The 20,637-nt window shown below is 45.5% G+C and overlaps 1 protein-coding gene across 6 annotated transcripts in view; it reads left to right on the top strand.

Annotated features, from left to right (window-relative positions):
• The window catches only part of MYO5B (myosin VB), a 147,785-nt gene that overhangs the window by 122,092 nt on the left and 5,056 nt on the right, over nucleotides 1-20,637 (top strand). For 3 of the 6 annotated variants that reach the window (XM_041711112.2, XM_041711111.2, XM_072922938.1), the window contains exons 28-39: nucleotides 2,412-2,663; nucleotides 3,445-3,542; nucleotides 9,369-9,446; nucleotides 11,633-11,831; nucleotides 12,527-12,620; nucleotides 13,607-13,750; nucleotides 14,849-15,000; nucleotides 15,334-15,423; nucleotides 17,489-17,639; nucleotides 18,396-18,675; nucleotides 19,236-19,410; nucleotides 20,395-20,475. In XM_041711112.2, the coding sequence (XP_041567046.2) occupies nucleotides 2,412-2,663; nucleotides 3,445-3,542; nucleotides 9,369-9,446; nucleotides 11,633-11,831; nucleotides 12,527-12,620; nucleotides 13,607-13,750; nucleotides 14,849-15,000; nucleotides 15,334-15,423; nucleotides 17,489-17,639; nucleotides 18,396-18,675; nucleotides 19,236-19,410; nucleotides 20,395-20,475 (1,794 nt within the window). The remainder of the gene's footprint in view (nucleotides 1-2,411; nucleotides 2,664-3,444; nucleotides 3,543-9,368; nucleotides 9,447-11,632; nucleotides 11,832-12,526; nucleotides 12,621-13,606; nucleotides 13,751-14,848; nucleotides 15,001-15,333; nucleotides 15,424-17,488; nucleotides 17,640-18,395; nucleotides 18,676-19,235; nucleotides 19,411-20,394; nucleotides 20,476-20,637) is intronic. The other 3 variants (XM_041711113.2, XM_041711115.2, XM_041711114.2) reach the window with 3 other exon arrangements.

The raw sequence follows: 20,637 nt of genomic DNA, 5'->3' as shown, positions 1-20,637 counted from the left end.
TTTGCCAGAAGAAATCTCTTTCTACATCCATAGCATTTTATTTTAGCTTCTGATCTTCCATGAATATCAAGTGGATCTTCATGGAAGTGGTGATGCAAGAATGGTGTATGAGCTGGGGACAGAAGGTGATTTAACACTGCTCCATGAAATCCACAAAGAAAGGCGTAGGGAATAAATGTAAATGTATACTTTGAAAGGAGTGTACAGTAGGGACTCTTGGAGCAGGGTTATTAGTAATTGCTTTCTTTTCTGGTCTTCCTGGCTTTGTTTCTAACCAGAGCAGAGCTTGCAATGACCAGTCCTTGGACTTAGCAGTGTGGCTGACCCATTACAAAAAAGAGAGGGAGAAAGGGACACAAAGAGGAGGAGGACGAAGAAAAAGGAAAGCAGAGGGCTTACCCAGCAGATAACAAAACCCGGAGAAGAATTATTTTAGTAGAAAAGCAAGTAACTGCTTTCACCATCAGTGAGGGGTGATGGTTCTCCATGTAGCAGGAAGAGTTAAACCCAGTTTGGTAGCAATTCCTACCATGCACACACTTCCAACTCCTGCTTTGAACACCAGTTACAGAAAAGCCCATGTCTCATATACATGGTTAGTGTGGAGGAATTATGGATCTAGGCATTTCTTATCCTCTTTTTTTTTTCATGACAGATGGTATAAAGCACCTGAATATGCCCCATTACTGATGTTGTCTGTTCAGCTAGGAGCGTGCTGCCCAGATGCCAGATCAGCTATTCTGCTCACACCTCTGCTGTGATAGGCCATGCTATTTATAATTTGTAAAGATTTATAATTACAACACCCGTTTCCTATGGAAATGGGGTTTACACAGCTGTGCTAGCTACACACTGTGTCAATTGTATAAATTGCCCCCATCCCCCCCAGCCACTTTTGGATTCATTAGCTTGACTTAACCCAAGCTGATAATGAAGCAGATATCCCAGAGATAGGAGAGATTGTGAAAGGAAGCTGTGGAAAGGGTCAGTAAGCAGCAGAGAGATGAGGCATGTGACAGTGGGGAATGATCTTGTGCTGTTGTAGACACTGAAGAATCCACATGGATGGGGGTTGGTCCCTAGGAAAGAGCTGACCCCTCATCAGACAGCAGATTTGTCAGCTCATGTGCAGGGGTGTTGGTTTGTGCTGTGTTGGACAAGGGTCCTGTCGGGGTTTGGCATTGCCTGAGAAGTTTGGGGGTGTGGGGACGGGAGGGAGCATTCCTGGGTGGCACCATGCAGCAGCCAGAGGTGGAGGATCATGCAAAGGGAGGTGGGTTGTTGAGAACAGGACCCCAAGGAGTCTGGCTCACAGCCAGTCTGGGACCCACAGCAAGGACTGATGGTTTTAAGCTTGAAGAGGGTAGATTTAGATGGGATATTGAGAAGAAGTTCTTGGCTGTGATGGTGATGAGTCTCTGGTGCATGTTTCCCAGAAAAGCTGCCCCTGGAAGTGTCCAAGGCCAGGCTGGATGGGACTTGAAGCCACCTGGGCTAGTGGAAGGTGTCCCTGCCCATGGCAGGGGGTGGAATGGATGAGCTTTAAGGTCCCTTCCAACCCAGACCATTCCATGATTCTGTGATTGCACCCATGTGCAGGAGCAAAGCTGCTCTTGACCCAGCAGAGATTCTCCAGGTGGGTTTTGGGTGGTGGCAAGGAGCTGCCAAATGTTATGCTACCACCTGCAAACAAAGCTTTGTGGTGACAGACTAAAATAAAGGCTGTCTTAGCTGCCAGAGCTCTATTCTTCTGTCTTCTGCTGCCAATGCAAAAGTGAATAAGCCCTTCAGTTATCTGAGCTAAGATATTGTTATTCAGGAGGATCAGTTGGCATCCAACTAGCACAGTGTTGGCCCTGCCTGTCAAACGCCAGGGGCTGAGGAGACATCAGGGTGAGGAAATCCTCCAGCTAGAAACATGGAACTGGGGTGGGAGAATTAAAAAGCACATGAGAAAAGAAGAGGGAATTCATAGACCTGTGGCTCACCTAAGAGATGTCTGCCATGATGATGGTTTGTCCAAATCAGCATCTTCCAGCTTATCTAATGAATATGAAAGGTGAGCTGAATGTTGTGAGGGTTGTGTGATTTATTGATTCAGAAGGAAAAGAGGTGGAGGAGAAAAAAGCATGTTTAGTTTCTTTAACAGCCTGCTTTTGTGTTTAGAAATAGTGTCAATAAATAAAAAATACCCTGGATCACCCTGTAGTGTTATTTAATAGCAACAGGCTGCTGACTAAAGCAAAAACCTTCCCTGAACCACAGATGGCTGGGCTGGCAGCAGAACGAAGATCCTGGCTTGCATTGATCTGCAACCATTGGTAATTGAGTCAGCCTAGAGGCATCTCAGAACAGGATGAGACACCACAGGGCAGTTTAGCTAAACTGCATAATGGCTCTGTGTTTTCCAGAGGCAAGAGCTGGAGTCGGAGAACAAGAAGCTGAAAAATGAGCTCAATGAGCTGAGGAAGGCCATCGCAGACCACGCCACGCAGAACAACTCCGCCAACGACGTGCAGGACGGCTACAGCCTTCTTCTGAACCAGCTGAAATCGGCCAACGAGGAGCTGGAGGTGCGCAAGGAGGAGGTGCTCATCCTCAGGTCGCAGATCATGAAGGCAGCCCAGCAGAAAGAGATGGGGAAAAACATGGTAAAGAAGAGGGTAATGGATTTTCTTTTCCTTCTTCCCCTCTGTTGGTGGAGAGTCACTGACTGTCTGAGCAATGCCATTCCTGCTCTGGTGGGCAGGATGGCACAGGGAAATTATGGAGGGTTGTGGAGGGATACAGGATGTCCTGCCTGGGGATGAGAGGTAGTCCTGGCATTTCAGACAGCCCTGGACTATCTGTGCCATGATACTGCCATAGGCTGCTCATCCCATACCTGATGAGAGTAAGCACCCTATGGCAGGGCAAGCCAGCCCACACTACTCCTGCACCAGTGTGTGTGGTTTAGCATGTTCCTATTGATGTTTTGCAGCAAAAATATTTTTCTGCAAGGAAACACAGTGAGGGAAAATAATTTCTATACCAGATTCTGCTCACTTCAGGCTGGTGCAGCTGTAATGTGTTTTTCTGACATGCCTCTCAAACTGCTGGGATGGGATTTTTGTTTAGAGCACGTTCCAATGGAAGGGCACATTTTCCAGAAACTCAGTCTTCATTGATTTGCTGTCTTACCATTCCTCAAGGTTTTGGTGTGCTTTATATTTCAGACCAAGCTGAGCACCCTACTTATCCTCTTCCCAAGTTCACTGCATTTTTCTTCCATCTCTTATCTCTCCTGCTGCATGTGTGTGGATTCATAGAAACTCAGTAGTGTGGTGGATGCCCCAGGGATGTTTTTATTAGGATAATTGGGAGTTACTTGGTGTCAGGAACTTGTAGAGCTGAGCAGAGTTTTCAAGCAGGAAGTCACACTGCTGTTTTGAACATTGACTTCAGGAGAGCATCTCCCCCAGTGCCAGCTGGCCCAACAGTGACCGGCACGTTGACCAGGAGGACGCGATCGAAGCCTACCAGGGCATCTGCGAGACCAACCGGTAAGTGTGGCGCTGACCTCTCCAGCTCTGGGGAATGCCGTGTCAGAGAGGGATCCACACCAAAATCAGTGTGTTCTAGAGGGCTACCAGCCTCTGGATTGTGTTATGGACCCAAGGGTGGGCCATAAAGGTGAAACCAAGGACACATCTTACAGAATTGTAGAGTCCCAGAATGGTTTGGGTCGAAAGAGACCTTTAAGATCATCTAGTTCCAGTCAGATACTGAGCAGATGGAAAAGCAAACATGGAAGTGAGCAAAACCAGGTTTTGACTTCGCTTCCAGTATGGAAATAGCAGCAAGACTAAGATTTGGGATTGTATTGTATTTATTTCACAGAATTCACAGGATGACTGGGTTGGAAGAGACCTTCAAGATCATCGAGTCCAACCCAGCCTCAACACCTCAACTCAACCCTGGCACCCAGTGCCACATCCAGGCTTTGTTAAACACACCCAGGGATGGTGACTCCACCACCTCCCCAGGCAGAACATTCCAGAACTTTATCACTCCTTCTATAAAAAACTTTTTCCTAACATCCAAACCATATTTCCCCTGGCACAGCTTGAGACTGTGACCTCTGGTGCTGTCAGTTCCTGGAGAAAGAGCCCAATCCCAGCTGGCCACAGCCACCTTTCAGGAGCTGCAGAGAGTGATAAGGTCACCTCTGAGTTTTCTTTTCTCCAGGCTGAGCACCCCCAGCTCCCTCAGCTGTTCCTCAGGTATCTCATACCATGTTGGGAAGGTGCCACAGTTCCTTTCAGGTTTTTCCAGACACAAAAGCCCATCATGGTTAACTGAACTAATAAACACGCTGTATTCCCTGGAAACACTCACATTATTGATTTTCTTGCACCCAAACTGAGTGTCAGGAACAACTGTTTTATTGCCAGTTTACCTCAGTGAGGATTAATGCTTTGAAAATGTGTCTGTCCTGACAGTAAAAATGGGCTGATATTGCCAAGCATTAAATCAGTCCTTGCAGCTGCCCAGGAGGATATAAAATAATAAAGCAGTACTTTGCAAGAAGAAAAAATTATATGGATTAAACAGCACGATATTATGAAACGTAAATATTTATTTTACTTCAAGGAAATTGAATGTTTATCTTTTTTTTTTTTCTCTTGACAAATACAGATGTTTGAAGCTTTTTTTCCCCATTAATAATTTTCATTCAGCAAGGAAGAAGACCCAGCCATAGGATTAATGGCTTTTAATAACACAATATGGTTTGCTACTTTGTAGAGAGGTTGCAGAAGGTTGTTAACATTCCAGGCTGGGACCTGACTTAATGAGGATTTTATTCACACCTGTATGAATATGAGAAAAGGCCTATTTTATTGGAGCTCAAAACCCTGCTGACTAGACTCAGGCTCTGCCCCGGCTGATAGCTTTCCCCAGGTCTGGAGGCCTGGAGCAGTGGGGATTGTTGGGGTCCAGGACTCTTGTGACATTGGTTTCTCACCTGAGCATCATGTCTGGCTAGATCAGGACTAGTCTTTGTGGTTTTTTCCAATTTGCTGTTGAATATTTGCTTTCCTGAAGTTAACTTGCTAATGAAATTTGTGTCCCTCCTGCAGTAGAGGTGGTGAGATTTATTTGCACAACACATTCTTGTCAGTAAATCAGTGGAGCTCAGTATGTTTCCTGCAGCAAGGAGTGGATTTTGGTCATTTAATTAATTCTATGAGTTTTCTCTTCTTTCCTTCTTTTTCCTTCTCTCCAACATTCTCCCAGAGCTATGGGTGCTCATATGAGATGTGAAATGCCATTTTTGGGCACAGCTTTAATAACTCCCTAAATTTTTCAGCGTCCATGTGTAGGAAAGGTTAGTTTGGGCTCAGGGGGTGGTGAATGAGACAAAATAAAGGTTACAGGAAAGGTGTCTGACCCGGGGTGTCACTAATCCCCAGTATAAATTGGTATCTGGCCATACTGGTGCACATTGCCTTCTGTAGCTTACCAGGAGGCTCCAGTCCTCCTCCTGACATTCTGGTTTCCACACTTGACTTCTGCAGAAAGAACTGAATTGTATAATCATTTAGGTTCAAAAGGATGTCTTGAGGTTCAGCTCTTCCCCCAGCACTGCAAAGGCCAGCACTAAACCATGTGCCACATCCACATGGATTTTAAATCCCTCCAGGGCCTATATGTTTCCAAGATCTAATTTTCCACAGGAGTACAAATCTCTTTCCTTGCAATTGCATGAGTGAGCTGCAATTTTAAGAAGTTCATGTGATGTGGCCTTGGTGGTTTTTGGTCTCTTAAGTTTTGGGAGGGGAAATCTGCAGTCTCCAGGGTTAGTTCATTATTCTCTCATCTACTTCGCATGTGAAGCTTGACTGGAGCTTGGCTCTTGAAATACAGCAGCAGTAGCTCTATAAGCTTTCACCCTGGTTTTCTGCAGTGATTTATCCAGTGGCTCATTAAGCACCACCAGCCTCCCCATTACAAGGTTCCCTGTGCAGTTGTCTGTTTATTAGGTTGGTTTATAAGCTGTAGGCTGGTGTTGATGGCAATAAAATGGATGAAGACAAATGCTTGGAGACCCTGGATTATTGTGTGTGTAGACATAAACTCACATTCCCTCCCCCAGCAAAACTTTGCATTTGTATTTACACAGCTCTATACCCAAGGGTTCAGCATGAGACACAGAAATGCCTTCTCTTTCTAATCTCGATCAATACATATTTTAATGAGAAGCTTTTCTGGTGGGGCTGCGGTTCTGAAGTGCGACTTATAAGCAAGAGCCACTTCTTCTCTCACCTCCTCCGCAAGAAGCACTCCCATTTCTCTTTCACAGAGTGGTTTGAGTTGGAAGGGACCTTGAAACTCGTTCTGTTCCATCCCCTGCCATGGGCAGGGACACCTTCCACTGTCCCAGGCTGCTCCAAGCCCCATCCAGCCTGGCCTTGGACACTTCCAGGGATCCAGGGACAGCCACAGCTGCTCTGGGCACCCAGTGCCAGGGCCTGCCCACCCTCCCAGCCAGCAATTCCTAATTCCCAATATCCCATCTGTCCCTGCCCTCTGGCCCAATCTTTTGGGGCTCTCAGCTGCTCTTTGCCCCCCACTCTGAGGTGCTTTTTGAGCAGGTGGAGGTTCTTCACCAGCCCAGGCTTGTGGATGTGGTAAAACCTTGCTCCACCCAGGAGGTGCTCCTTGCTCCAAGCCATCACCTCTCAGTTATTTATGCTGAGGACAGAGCATGGCTGTATTTTGGTGCGAGATCAACCTTTTATTCTCTCCATGTCTGTATGATGCAGCACTTCTAAGTACAGCAGGAGGAAATCAGGAAGAACGCTGCCAGGTGCTGCTAACCCTGCCCATCTAGCAGTTCCCTCTCCACAAAGCTTCCAGAGAAAAGCCCTTTGATTCCATGTCAAGGGCAAGTTTGAACTGAAATCAGCCCTTTCTTTATAAATGCAGTAAACTCAGCTTTTTTCTTTCTTAAAAAAAAAAAAAAATTCTGCTGAATTTCAGCTGCTAAGAGGAAAATCAAGTTAGTTCCTACCCCATTTTCCTCCTACAATAACTGAATTAAAGCTAAGTAGGCTTTTTGTTCCCTGTTTCTGCTCTTGGGATCGTTCCTTCAAGCCTGTTTGATGTTGCTGGAAACAGAGGCAGTGAGAGACCAGGTGATGGTGTTAAGAGATGATAACCTGGCAGCTCAGAGTAAACGAGGCTGTGTCATTGAAATGAGCCTCCATGAGAGCTTCCAAGAGATTTCTGTAGAGTACATGGATTTTTTTCCCCTGTTGGACAAGCCCTACCTGCAGCTGCTGGGCAAAGGAAGAGCTGATGCTGCTTCACATGAGGGATGCTTTTGCAGCTGGGAGAGACCATCATGTGGAGATGGTGTCACACCTCTGCCTCCCACTCTGCAGTGGGTATCCTCCCACTCTGCCATAGATCTGGTCTGTGATGCACCGTATTTTTCCTTTTACCTTAAATAAGAGGTAAATCTGTGTCTGAAAGTGAAATGCCCCTTCTCTATGAAGAGAGGATAATTTACTGAAGATGCTGAAATGAACATCTCTGGGTTTGGGGTACATACACCCCCTTTGAGCTACTTTTACAGGGCAGGAATGTGTTTGGGCAGGAAGTTTTTGGTTTTGATGAGGACAGTTTGCTGACTGCAGGTCCCAGCTGCTCCCCAGACCTGTGCCTCCAAGATCAGGATAAAGGGGAAACACAGTTTTGTGAGTCAGCCCTTCCAACTCCCCTCCAGCCTTACCTGAGAATAGAATTGACCAATTATTTTAGGAAATTGTGCTTCAGATGCCAATTACTCTAATTACATTGAAAGGACCCCTTTTTATGTCTAGGTCAGTGTGACCTCTGGGAGAAGAGGGAGTGCAGTGACTTCTGAGTCAGTGCTGTGCTGATAGAGATGGACTGAATGCTTACTTCCCAGTGCAGGTTTACCTTAAATCAGCATTTTTATATATTTATCATATAATGGCACTTTCTTGAGCTGCTCTCCTCATTTACCTCAATGCCTACAATTAAAAAAGGAAAGAAAGCTTTTTTTCCAAAGAGGCTATATCTTAAAAATGCTGGTCATCATGTGAGATTTCACATCAGGTTTCTGATGTGCAATAAATAGTGGGGACCCTTCCTGCTTTTTCTTTTGGTTTTCAGTACCTGAGGACATGTCCTGCTAAGATTACATTAACAAAAAAATAAGACTTTCCTAACAAATTCATGCAAATGAGACCAGTAAACCTCCCTGCATCTGTCAGGCTGCAGACCCTTTTGGAAACCTGCTACATGGGAGAGCAGCAAGGTTTTACTTAAATTCATACGTGTGGTTCTAACAGAGGAACTTTGCAAGTGTCAGTGCCTGGAATGTTTGCTGGTTTTGAGAAGTGCTGTGCTGGAGCACTGGCATGGGAGGGATGCACGAGCTGTCTGTGGTGTGGGGCACCTCCAGAGCCCCTTCAAGGCAGAGCTGCAACACCGAATTTCTCACTCCTTTCCTCCTGTGAAAATCTGCTCAGGAATGTTGGTGTGTTGTGCTTTGCCACTGAAATATGCAGAGATTCCCTTGCCAGGGAATGGCATCTGCTACAGCTCCTTCAAAATGTGTTTGCAATTCTCCTTTTTGTGTTTTTGGTTTGTTTTTTTATTAATATAATGATACATCAAGTTCGATGGTTTCCTTGCTTACTTTTTAAATTGTTATTGCTTAAAACACTTTTTTCTAACTGACATCAAAGCCACATAAAATCTTGCTGTAACAAGTGTTTCTGGTCAAGCTGACCAGCTTACCTCACTAATTTGTTATGCATCCAGCCCCTCATTAAAGAAGATAAATCAGCTTATTGCCTCATATAATTGGGGAAAAAAGCCCCAAACAATCAGCAGAATGTAGACTAAAAAAGCCAACTGCTAAAAGTATTGAAGTGAGATGAGACTTTCCTGGCCATTAATGTGCCTGGATGTATACAGAGGAGATTGATCTTGTGTGGATGCACGTGCTGCTTGGACCAAAGGCTGCTTTGAGGAAAGACTGATGTGTTTGAGTCAAATACTGAGGAAACCCTTGGCTGAAGTAGGAGTAGAATTTATTTTAGACCAGTGGGAGTTGCTGTAGTGGGAAAGAGATGGAGAAACTTGTTTTTAAAATGTCACACAGGGCACAACCAGGGCAGAGTTCTCCTTTCCCCTGGTGGAAAAAGAAATGCAATGCAATGAAAGTGTGCTCTAAAAAAAATAATATTGAATGAAATAAATAAGGGTTCTGTACCTTTTCCCCTTCTCTTTCAACTGACCTTTTGTCTTTCTCTGTCCTCTTGTTTCCTTTCTCTGTCCTTTATTTCTAGCAAGACTGAGGACTGGGGCTATCTCAATGAAGATGGAGAGCTCGGCTTGGCTTATCAAGGTTTAAAGCAAGTTGCCAGGTCAAACACTTTCTGTTTCTCCCAGCGCTGCTTCTCCCTTCTCCTCCCTTTCCCTGCCCTCTCGTTTCTCTCTCTGGCTCTGCTGCTGCCCTGTGGCCCTGGGCAGGGCTGGATGTCCTGTCTGGAGCAGCTGGAGGTGGGATTTCCACCTGCAGGGACTGAGACCCTCCTGTAATCTGCAGGGGAGTCGTGGTTCCAGCTGCCTGTGGCTGCTGGTGGCTGTTGTCACTGATGCCTGAGCTGTGACCCAGTAAGGATTATGTGACAGCAATGAAAAATTGGGTGATGAAGGGCTTGGGAAGCTGGGATCTCTAAGAAGACAAAAAACCCTTCCCATTTTATTTTTTTTCTCCCAAATTGCACTAAGACATGGCACCTCTCAGAAGTGTTTTTCTCCCAGTCTCTGACCTGTTGGAAGGGGAGGGTCTGTGCTTGTGTCCCAGTGCTGTCACCTCTGTGTGATCCTGGGGATTTTGTGCTCCCACCCACGTGTTGTCTGTGGGTGAGAAAGGCACGTGGTGGACACGGTGCCACCATTCCACAGTCCTCCCCAGGCCCTGCTCTGCTGGGCAGATATCCCTGCTGGATTCTTGTCCTGCATCACCCCCGTGCTTGGTGGTTATGGGGCTCCAATATTTATGATTTTATAAAAGTTTTAAGGATATTAAAGAGATTAAAAATTGAAGTATTTTGTATAGAGTAGTCTAAAGTGTTCACATCTAGAGGTATCAGAGTGAAACCAGAGAGTAACAGAAGAAATAACAGAGATTATTTCATGTGTTTTTCCAAGCAAAGTAGGAACCCAGGTTCATAGAAGGAACATGTTCTTCTGAGGGTGTCTCAGGGATTATCCAGACTGAATCCCAACTAATCCCAGTACGAAGAAATAAAATGAAAATTAAGTACTTAATACTTATTTCATGGTGGGTCTGTATTTTCCAAGCCTATTACGAATATAACTCCTGACAGGATTATGAGGCTGACTGCATTTTGTTCATGTGTCTATAGGTGTAAAACATGTTTTTCTGTCTTGTGCTGGGATGTGGGAGTAGCCACTGTGTTGTTAAATTTTCTAAAGGCAACAAAAACAACAACCACACAAAATAACCTGGGGATGATTAGTACTTTTCATCCAGGAATCTCCCCAGAAAGCATGCAGTCTTTTATAAATTCATTACAGAAAAATGCCAAAATAACAACAAAACAATTCCGTGCATAGTTGTTCCTGTAGGGAAACAGTTGGCAGGTGTGGATCACAATTTCCCAGGGGACCAGAGCAGTTGTGGCTCTGTGTGTGTGTGTCCTGGGTCAGTGTGGAGCTGTCAGCAGCAGAACCCTGCTCATTTTGAGGATTGCTGTTTGCATCCAGTGTCAGGAGGCCCTGAGCTGCTGTGAGGTGGCCACAGCTCTGACCAGGCACATCCGTGGGCTGCAGCAGGGGCAGGGGCTGGGCATCTCCATGGGTCATCCCTTCTCTCAGCTACCACTGTCCTGTGTAATCTGGGACTAAACTTTGTAGCTTCTGGCCTGGTGGCCCTCTCTCAGAGTCCTTACACCTTCTGGAATCACTTCAACCTTCTGGGAAGGGCTGGTGGGCTGAAGGGAGATGTCCATGTAGCACAGGGTAGGGGACACTTCAAATCAGCTACCATGTCACCTGCAGGTTTGTCACCATCACCATCAGCACAGGTGTCTGCAGTTAACACCTCAGTGATTGATCATTTTTCCACTGGATTTAAAAAGGAATTCTGGCTTAGCAAATGGCATTTTTCAAGAGTGAAAATTTATGTTTGACAGGAAAGGAGCACAGGAACAAATGTCCTTCAAGCTGAGCTCTTAAAACAAAACCTGCAGGTGTTGATCTGTCTTGCTTTCTTGCCATGTATTTACTCTTTGCAAGTAAAGGAACCTGGATGTTTGATGCAGTTAAATACAAAAAGGTGCTTTGGGATTTATTTTTTAAAAATCCCAACATTTGATTTCATAACTCTTAATTTCAGAAGTATTTCATCTGCAGTTTAGCACATGACAGAGTAACGTGGCAATAATAGCTTCTTGTTTGTCAGTTTTATAGGGAGGTTGACAGAATATCTCCCAAGTTGGCTGATTTTGAAGGCTCTGAACTCAAATGGTGGTTGGTACCGTCACGCTGACCTCACAGACTGATCGGTGTGTCCTGTTCTCAGGTTGCTGGAAGCACAGCTCCAGGAGCAGAGAAGGGAGCATGAGGAGGAGATGGAAGCTCTGAAAAACCAGGTGGATTTCATGCAAGAGGAGCTGGAGAAGCAGCAGCAGGCATTCCTGCAAACTCTGCAGCTCTCTCCAGAGGTCCAGGTGGAGTTTGGACTTCAGCAAGAAATTACACGTCTGACCAATGAAAACCTGGTAAGAGGCTGTGCTGAGAACACAGAAAGAGGGCAAAAAATGGTTAGAGAGAAAGAGATATGAAGCATAATATGGAGGGAAGGGCACTAGGATCCTTTTCACCCTTCCTAAACTCTGGAGAATCCATCAGCATCTTCCACTGGTGCATTTGGGAGTGTTGGCACTTGGCCTTGAGCTGATGTTCCATGGCTGTATGACTTTGTGACTACACAGATGCTTTATTTTTAATTTTTTTAAAATGCTTTTTAAAGCCTGTCTACTTTGTGGCATTGCCTTCCAAATCAGATCACTGTGGACCCTTCTACTCTGTTAGGCACAGAGGCAGCACAGGTTTTTTGTCTTACCTGCTTTTATTGGAAGTGTGGAAAGGCAGTTGCCACTCCAAAAAGTTGGCCTGGATCATCATAAATCTTCCCTTTCTCCCCTTCTGTATCTGTGTGCAAAGTCTGGAGGGAATGTTGGCACCTCCTGAGTTTTTGCCCTTTTTCAACAACTCTGGTATCTAAATAGAACTGTTTAAATGTGATTAGCAGCCAGGATTAAATGCTGTGGGTGTGCTCCTCTTCCACTGATGTGCTCACACCATGCCTTGGTGATGCACAGACCAGACTCCAGCCCCTAACTCACCCCAAATAAATGAGTTGTTCTTGGGTTTAATGTTGGGGTTTCTTTTAAATGTATCTTCTGTCTTTCAGGATCTTAAAGAATTGCTGGAAAAGTTGGAAAAGAATGAAAAGAAGCTGAAGAAGCAGCTGAAGATTTACATGAAGAAGGTCCATGATTTTGAAGGTGACTTGTGCATTGGGAGATACTGGGCTGGGGGAACTCACTTGGGTTTTACTTCTTTGGCCAGTCTTGGAGGGCTGTAGGGTTTGGGATATTTTTCTCTTTTTCTTTCTAATAAGATTTTGCTTATTATTATTAATAAGATTGTGTCACTGAATTAGCAGCAGGCACTGAGCTGACATGGACTCTGTACCAGGGTTTGGAGGATATTTAAGGAAACTTTTCTGCTGTCATTGCAGTCAATGCAGTGACCCAGGCAGAGATACTGAAAGGAGCCCCGTGGCCAGCAGGAAAAGTTTTTGATCTGTCAGTTTTGAAGGGGGGATAATAACCCTGTAGTATCAAAATGTGTATGTATATTCTGCTTAATGAGAAAGCGCCTTAAATGTGGAATTTGTGTTGCATAGAAAGCGCTTCCTGTTCTCTGGAGAAGCCGTGATTAATCAGAGAGCTCCATCCTCATGAGCTAATTTCTGGAAACCAGGCATTAAGTGAAATTAAGCTGGGTAACTGGAGGGTTTCCACGGCTTGCCCAGCTGCTCTCTGTCAGTGTGATTTGCATGCTGGTCTCTTCTGCCTTATTGCACTCCAGCAGTGTGCTGCTGTGGTTTGCAGCTTTGCAGGCAGACAGAAGTGGCCATGCTCAGGGATTTTGCATTGACTGCCTGCTTTTTGCCTGGCTCTGTGAAAATCATTCACTAGGGTTGCTACCTTCTAGCCTGTGGTCTCTCGGAAAATAAAAAATGGCTTCATTTTTTTCCTCTTCTAAGTTCAAGTTTTGCACTTTTTCTTCCATTCAGCGTCACAACTCTGTGGACTGGTAATCCAGGACCTGATTGTTTATATTTTTATGTGTCTGTCAAAGCTGATGACATTATTGGGAAGTAACTATTCGACTTGGTGTCTGCACTAAGGGCAGTGGAGGGCCTGAAGAGCTGTTGCTATCCAGGAGCCAGCCAGGTGTTTATGATAATCTTTTCTCTTCACAGCATCCCAGACAATGGTGCCAGTGGAGAGGAGGCTGCACGAGCGGAACATGCAGGTTGCTGTCCAGAGGAAGGAGAAGGATTTTCAGGGCATGCTGGAATATTACAAGGAAGATGAGCCCCTCCTCATCCGAAACCTCATTACAGGTAAGGAACTTGCTCTGCTTCTCTGCCTGGCTGCTCCTTCTCATGCCTGGGAGAGTTTGTAAATTTGAGATTAAAAAATTAAGGTTAAGACAAATAGATCATCTTAATTATTCCCTCCTAGGGTTGCATGTTTGTGGTGATGGCAGTTGAGGTAGGAAAAGCAGCACTGCACTAAGCAGATAAACCAGACTGGACACAATCCCTTAGGGACAGCAAAAAATGGGAAACGCAAAGCAAGGCCACAGCTTTTAGAGCAGGCAGTAACTTGCTGAGCTTTATGTGAGGTGATAGATGGGAAGGGGGTGGCAGAAGGACAGAGCCCTGGGACCTGGCACAGCAGTGGAACAAAGGCAGCTCGGTTTATGAGGTAATAACAGACAACATTGAACTTGTGAGCTCTTCTGCACGGCACAGGCTGCACTGCACACGCTGCAGCATCCCCTCACTCAGTGCAGTCAGGCTGCCCTGGCAAGGTGTTGGTATTCACCACAGCTCTAGCCCCAGCAGAGCCCAGTGGGGATCCAAAAAGTGCTCACAGAGCAGTGCCAGCCCGTTTCTGTGGGCACTGAAGTTGTCCTGATCAGACAAGCTTGTTCTTTAGAGGCTCCAAATGCCCACAGCTGCCGTTAGGATTCCGTATCTTGAGGGAAGGAGTGATTTAATGTCATCAATTCAGGGAGAGGATTTATTGTGCCAGGTATTCCTGAAAACTTCAGGGAGCTGTTCTAAGGTGGTCTGTGTGCTGCTGGGTTGAGTTTTACACGGTAGAGAAGCTCTGGCTCCACTGTGCATCTATAAGGAGAAATGGGAGTTGTCACAAACATCAGTGCAGGCAGGGCTGCCCTCCCAAGCCTGAGTGCTGAGGGTCTGGGGCAGGTCCCTCTGTCCTGCAGCTGAACCTCTGGCTCTGGGTCCACTCTGCAGAGAGGGATGCAAATTGCAGAGCCAAAATACCATTTTCCCCAGGGCTGGAGGGAGAGGGGTTTGCCTGGGTACACTCCAGCTCTGGAGTTTCTCTGCTTCACTTGTCAGTTGGGGAAATTTAAGTTTGCTTTTTTGGTGAAATCTTTTCACTTTTTTAATTGTCAAATCTTCCAGAGCTCAAGCCCCAGGCAGTGTCTGCTACTGTTCCCTGCCTTCCTGCTTACATCCTCTACATGTGCCTCAGACACGCAGACTACATCAATGATGACCAGAAGGTGCACTCCTTGCTCACCTCCACCATCAACGGTGTTAAGAAAGTGCTGAAGGCAGGTGTCCATTTGCTCTTGTCTTGGGGCTGAGAGGCTGTCAGATGGTAACAACCGTGTCCAAGTGTGTGACACTCAACTCCCACAGTGATTTTCAAGCCAATTTGCTCTTAGAGCCTCCCTTTTCAGAAGAGCGAGGAGGATTGTGATCTTAGCAATAAAATTGTTTGAAATTAGAAGTTAAAAACAAAAGTTAGCAGGGAAGACCAGCTAATATTGCCCAGCTGCAGAGGGAAAGCTGCCTGAATCTGGGTGGGGAAACCCAAAATTGGTTGGTTTTGTGATCCCACTGAGAGGCGGGGGGTATCTCATGAGTTTCACTTGTCTCTGCAGAAGCACCAGGATGACTTTGAGATGACATCGTTCTGGCTGGCGAACATGTGCCGCCTGCTGCACTGCCTGAAGCAGTACAGCGGGGAAGAGGTGAGAGCTCGGCCTGGGGGTGGCATCTCCTCCTGGCACCGGGGGCTTCCCTCTGCCTGTGGGCTGGGGCCGCTCTGACTGCCCTCCTTGTTCATCTGGGCAGGGCTGTGCTCTGGGGCCGCTCTGACTGCCCTCCTTGCTCATCTGGGCAGGGCTGTGCTCTGGATACAGCACGGCTGGCTTTTCCTGGAAGAGTTCCTAAAGGCACAGAAGGGTTTGGGTTGGAAGGGACCTTAAATCCCATCTCATTCCATCCCCTGCCATGGGCAGGGACACCTTCCACTGTCCCAGGTTGCTCCAAGCCCCATCCAGCCTGGCCTGGGACACTTCCAGGGATCCAGGGACAGCCACAGCTGCTCTGGGCACCCTGTGCCAGGGCCTGCCCACCCTCCCAGCCAGCAATTCCTAATTCCCAATATCCCATCTGTCCCTGCCCTCTGGCAGTGGGAGCCATTCCCTGTGTGCTGTCCCTGCCTGCCTTGTCCCCAGTCCCTCTGCAGCTCTCCTGGAGCCCCTTAAAGCCCTGGAAAAGGCTCTGAGCTCTCCCTGGAGCTTCTCTTGTGCAGGGGAACAGCCCCAGCTCTGCCAGCCTCTCTGTGCTCTTTCTGGTGGGCCATTTTGAAGGCTGTTTTCCTGATTTTAGTTTGTCCCGCAGCTTTTCATTAAACAATATTTCATTGTGTGGAATAAGCTTTATTTAAGCTGATCCCTTTAAAGAATGGGATTACCACAGTTCTCCTAGAACATTGCACACTGCCATCCTTATAGCTATGTATTCTGCATATTAAAACTTTCAACAGACCCAAATACTGTTTTTTGTTTTAAAGTTCTTAGATATTTATTTAGGTATATTGAGCATTTCAACAGTAAGGAAAAAAAATCATAAAATTAAATGAACTATTCAGGTAATGCAAAAGATAATGGTTTGTGTATAAAAACCTCAGCACTGGATTTCAAAGATTTCAAATTAAACATTAGATTTAAAATATTTTAGAGATTACTTACTAGCAGTTGTGCTCTTGTTTGCCCTCTTCTGTCTGGATAATTATAATGCATTTAAAGAAAATCCTGTCCAGAAAACCAGCTGGATTAAAGCACAGTCTTTTCCATGATTTGCTGTGTTAAATTAACCAGCTGTTTGCAAATTCTGTTGGCAATTTGGTGAAAAATATAAACGGGAGAAATACTTCACAGCAGTTTGCAAGATACTGTTGTCTTTAGTTTTAAATCTGGCCTATTTTTAAGAAAAGGTTAAAAAGAAAATCCCAACCCACATGCAGTCCTGTCACGTGAAGAGCATTTTGCTCTTCAATTAGTTGAGAAAGTGGGGAAATTGTGAAATTAACTCAAATTGGTACGTGTTGTATTTTTGCATTTTGCCAGTCAGCAGCCAACAACAGTTTTGAAGTTCTCATTTTTACACCAAGACCATATGAACAGGCAATTAAAGGATCTGTGTTAATTAAAACATCTCATTGGCTTCTGCCACTAAAACTGGTATTAATATCCGAGCCCAGAACTGAGGGCATACAGCAGCCAAATGCAGAATTATAGATCAGCGCTATCATCAAAAGACAGGCAACAAATTCAGTTATTTCAGGAGATTTATGAATTTCAGAACAATTTAAAATGTTGTCAAGGCACATAACATGCAGTCATAATTTTTTTTCAATTTTTTAGAATCTTAATTTCAAAATATTTTATTCCCTATAAACTGTTGGAGTCCAAAGAGATAACCATGTAGCTAAAAAGGTAGTTTCAGAGGGCCTGAAATGTCATTTTCTACTCCTATACGTTGCAGTGTGCAGATCCTTGCTAAGGATAAAATGAAAAACAGGTAGTTCAATGATTTTCTTTAAAAGGTAGTCTTCTAGTAATAATTTATAAACAAATGCCTGGGTAACTCAAAGGTGATTTATGAGTTTTAATATTTTCTAGAATGTACCTTGGTAATATATTTTGGTATACGGTCCTGCAAGAGTGTGGGGGGCTGTTTAATGCAGTGTTTTTGATGGACTGTCAGTGGGTGGGATAATGAGCCTGGGTGTTTTAACCTCCTTTTCAGTGCTTCATGACCCAAAACACGGCAAAGCAGAATGAGCACTGCCTGAAGAACTTCGACCTGACCGAGTACCGCCAGGTGCTGGGCCAACTCTCCATCCAGATCTACCAGCAGCTCATCAAAATTGCACGAGGCATCCTGCACCCCATGATTGGTGAGCTCACAGCTGCCCTTCAGCAGGGTGTTTCTTGGCCCAAATTATCTGCTCCAGCTTGTTTTCAGACCTTTGCACAGTGCCAGCATTACCCAGAGAGTTTTTATTTTCCCCCATGATAGGAAATAATAGGGATGAGGGTTTTTCCTCTCACTCCAGAAGATATCTCTTTTATTTCTGTTGGGGAGGCAGTGGGAGAGGTGAGGTTGTGCTGGTGGGTCTGCTTTCTCCTCCAGACCAGGTTTGTGGTTAATCTTTTTATGGCTGGAAATGTACATTTTAAGAGAGGAGAGGACTGGGAAGAGGAAGAAGACTCATACAGACCTTGTTGTTTGGGGGTGAGAGAAGGTATGAGAAAAGTTACCTCTTCATCTAAATCCTTGAGGATTCATCTGAGGAATGCCCCATCCCTGGCAGTGTCCCAGCCCAGGCTGGACAGGGCTTGGAGCAACTGGGATGGTGGAAGGTGTCCCTGCCCATGGCAGGGGTGTTTGACCTAAATGGCCTTTAGGGTCTCTTCCAAACCAAACACTTGTATAGTTCTATGATATTTGTGTGTGGTTTTTAACTATTTCATATTATCAGAGTAAACCAGCATTCATGGATCTGTCCTGCTGTTGATTCTTGCAGCATCCATGGTGCTGCATCACTGAGACTGAGATGTGCTCATTGCAGCCCATGGAGGGATCAGTTCTTCCCTCTAGGGACAAATAGATGGATACAGGCTTTTTAACCCATTTCCCCCACTCTTTTCAGTGTCTGCTGTGCTGGAAAATGAGAGTATCCAAGGGCTTTCCAGTGTCAAAACGGTGGGCTACAGGAAATACTCCTCCAATGCGGGTGACATCTGCTACAGCTTGGATGAAATGATTCACGAGCTGAACACGTTCCACAGCATCATGTGTGACCAGGGCCTGGACCCAGAGATCATCCAGCAGGTGTTCAAGCAGCTCTTCTACATGATCAATGCCATCACCCTGAACAACCTCCTGCTGAGGAAGGATGTCTGCTCATGGAGCACGGGCATGCAGCTGAGGTGGGGCTGGGGCTTGGGCAGGGCTGTGCCTGCTTAGGGAAGTTTTGTTAATGTTGTAAATTAATGGAAAATAGGAGGAAAAATGTGCACTTCTCAGTGTAAATTAGTTAATTCTTCCCTTTGCTACCCGCTCCTCTTCTCACACTGGATCTTTCTGTGTTCCCCTTGAGGACAGTGGGCACAGCAAAAGCATTTTCTTGTAGATATTCTCAAAGGTTTCTGGGTACCTTGCAGGATCTTGTTAGCATTTAAAAGCTGGTTAAAAGCTTCATTTTAATTGTTGAAACTTGGAGGAATCTGAATGCTGTAGAAAAGCACCTCCCTTGTGTTGTTTGGCTGTTACATGATTCATCTATTTGTAAGGTACTTGGAGTATATATTTTACTCTGAGTTGTTAAGTACTAAGCTTTGGTCAGATTGTCTCTTGCTGTGTGTATCACAAATATGCATCACAAAAAGCCATATACACCAGCACTGCAACATACCTTGAGCTCCAAAGGAGTTTTGAAGATACTACTTCTTACCTCTGAGCTCACATCTCGTCTCTGTTGCTTATCCAGGTTTAACATCAGCCAGCTGGAGGAATGGCTGCGTGGGAAGAATCTGCAGCAGAGTGGAGCAGCACAAACTTTGGAGCCCTTGATTCAGGCAGCACAGCTCCTGCAGCTGAAAAAGAAAACCTGGGAGGATGCTGAGGCCATCTGCTCCTTGTGCACAGCACTCACGACCCACCAGGTAGGGAGCAGGGATAATTGAGGAGTGGGAAAGGGTGGTCTCCTGCTGCCAGCTCTTCAGTGTGCCATTCCTTCAGTGGGCACAGCTTGTGCTTTTTGGGACTGATGTTACATCTTGGTCCCTCGCAGAGGTGGTCACAGTGGTGGCCCCTCTCTTACAGTGCCACTGATGGCACTGGAGCTCCAGAAATGTGCAGAGATGAAACCCAGCCCCGAGGAATTTGTTGTGTAAGATTCTTGGCATTTTAAACCTGCCTAGCTCTAATCACAGTGCTGCTGTCTCTGAGGCCGGCATTTTGCAGCTTTCCCAAAACTCCCTGATTTTAATGATTCCCACACCTATTGTCCTTTGCCAGCTCTTAAACTGGCTTTGTCTGCAGGATGCCCACCCAGGATTCCTGTTTGGAGCAGGACGTTTAGAAGTACCAACCTGGGCTGGCTGGATATGGACCTTGAACTTTGAGACTTCATTTCAGGAGGATATAAACTGACATTTTTTACTGCTGGATTGTCTGTCCTTAATTTGATAATATCGTAGAAAGGGAGAAATGGGAAGTGTGAGCTGATTTCCAGTGGTTCTTGGAGAGCCTTTCTAATGTATCTGCATCACCCTGTCCTGAACATGCATTTTTGAGAAAAGCTGAGGGAAGGGAGGAGCAGGAGTGAGGGAGTGTCAAGAGAAGTATTGTAGAGGTGACATCAGAAGTCATCCATGTCACCATGTGCCAACCAGGTGGAGTCCCTGTATAAAGCTGTTGTCCAATTTACAGACGTTCCCATAAGAAGTGATTTTGACAGGTCCATAGATCTTGCAATACCTTACAGCAGGCAAAGGAAAACACCAGGGTGATACTTGTGCTGCTTCTTTTTTCTGTTTTGTCATGGCAGACTTGTTGTGGCCGTATCATGACAGCCTGCTGCTGGTGCTTTCTGTTCTGGAGAAGTTTGGCTTCTCACGACTGTATCCATGTTTTCTTTTTAACAGATTGTAAAGATACTTAATCTCTACACTCCTGTGAACGAGTTTGAAGAACGTGTGACAGTAGCATTCATACGAGACATACAGGTAAATTTAAAGGGCTGTCAATTGGAGGGCACAAATGACATCTCTGTAGTTCTAGTGGCATCTGTATTAAATCACAGCTAACTCAGGCATTTTGTAAAAGAAATGCTGCTGCAGATTGTCCTGAATTCAGTGCACACACACTTACAGCACACAGCTGCAGGG

The sequence above is a fragment of the Taeniopygia guttata genome, chromosome Z (assembly GCF_048771995.1).
Source record: "Taeniopygia guttata chromosome Z, bTaeGut7.mat, whole genome shotgun sequence".
In the NCBI taxonomy this organism is placed as follows: Eukaryota; Metazoa; Chordata; class Aves; order Passeriformes; family Estrildidae; genus Taeniopygia; species Taeniopygia guttata.
This window is presented reverse-complemented; position numbering and strand designations above follow the sequence as displayed.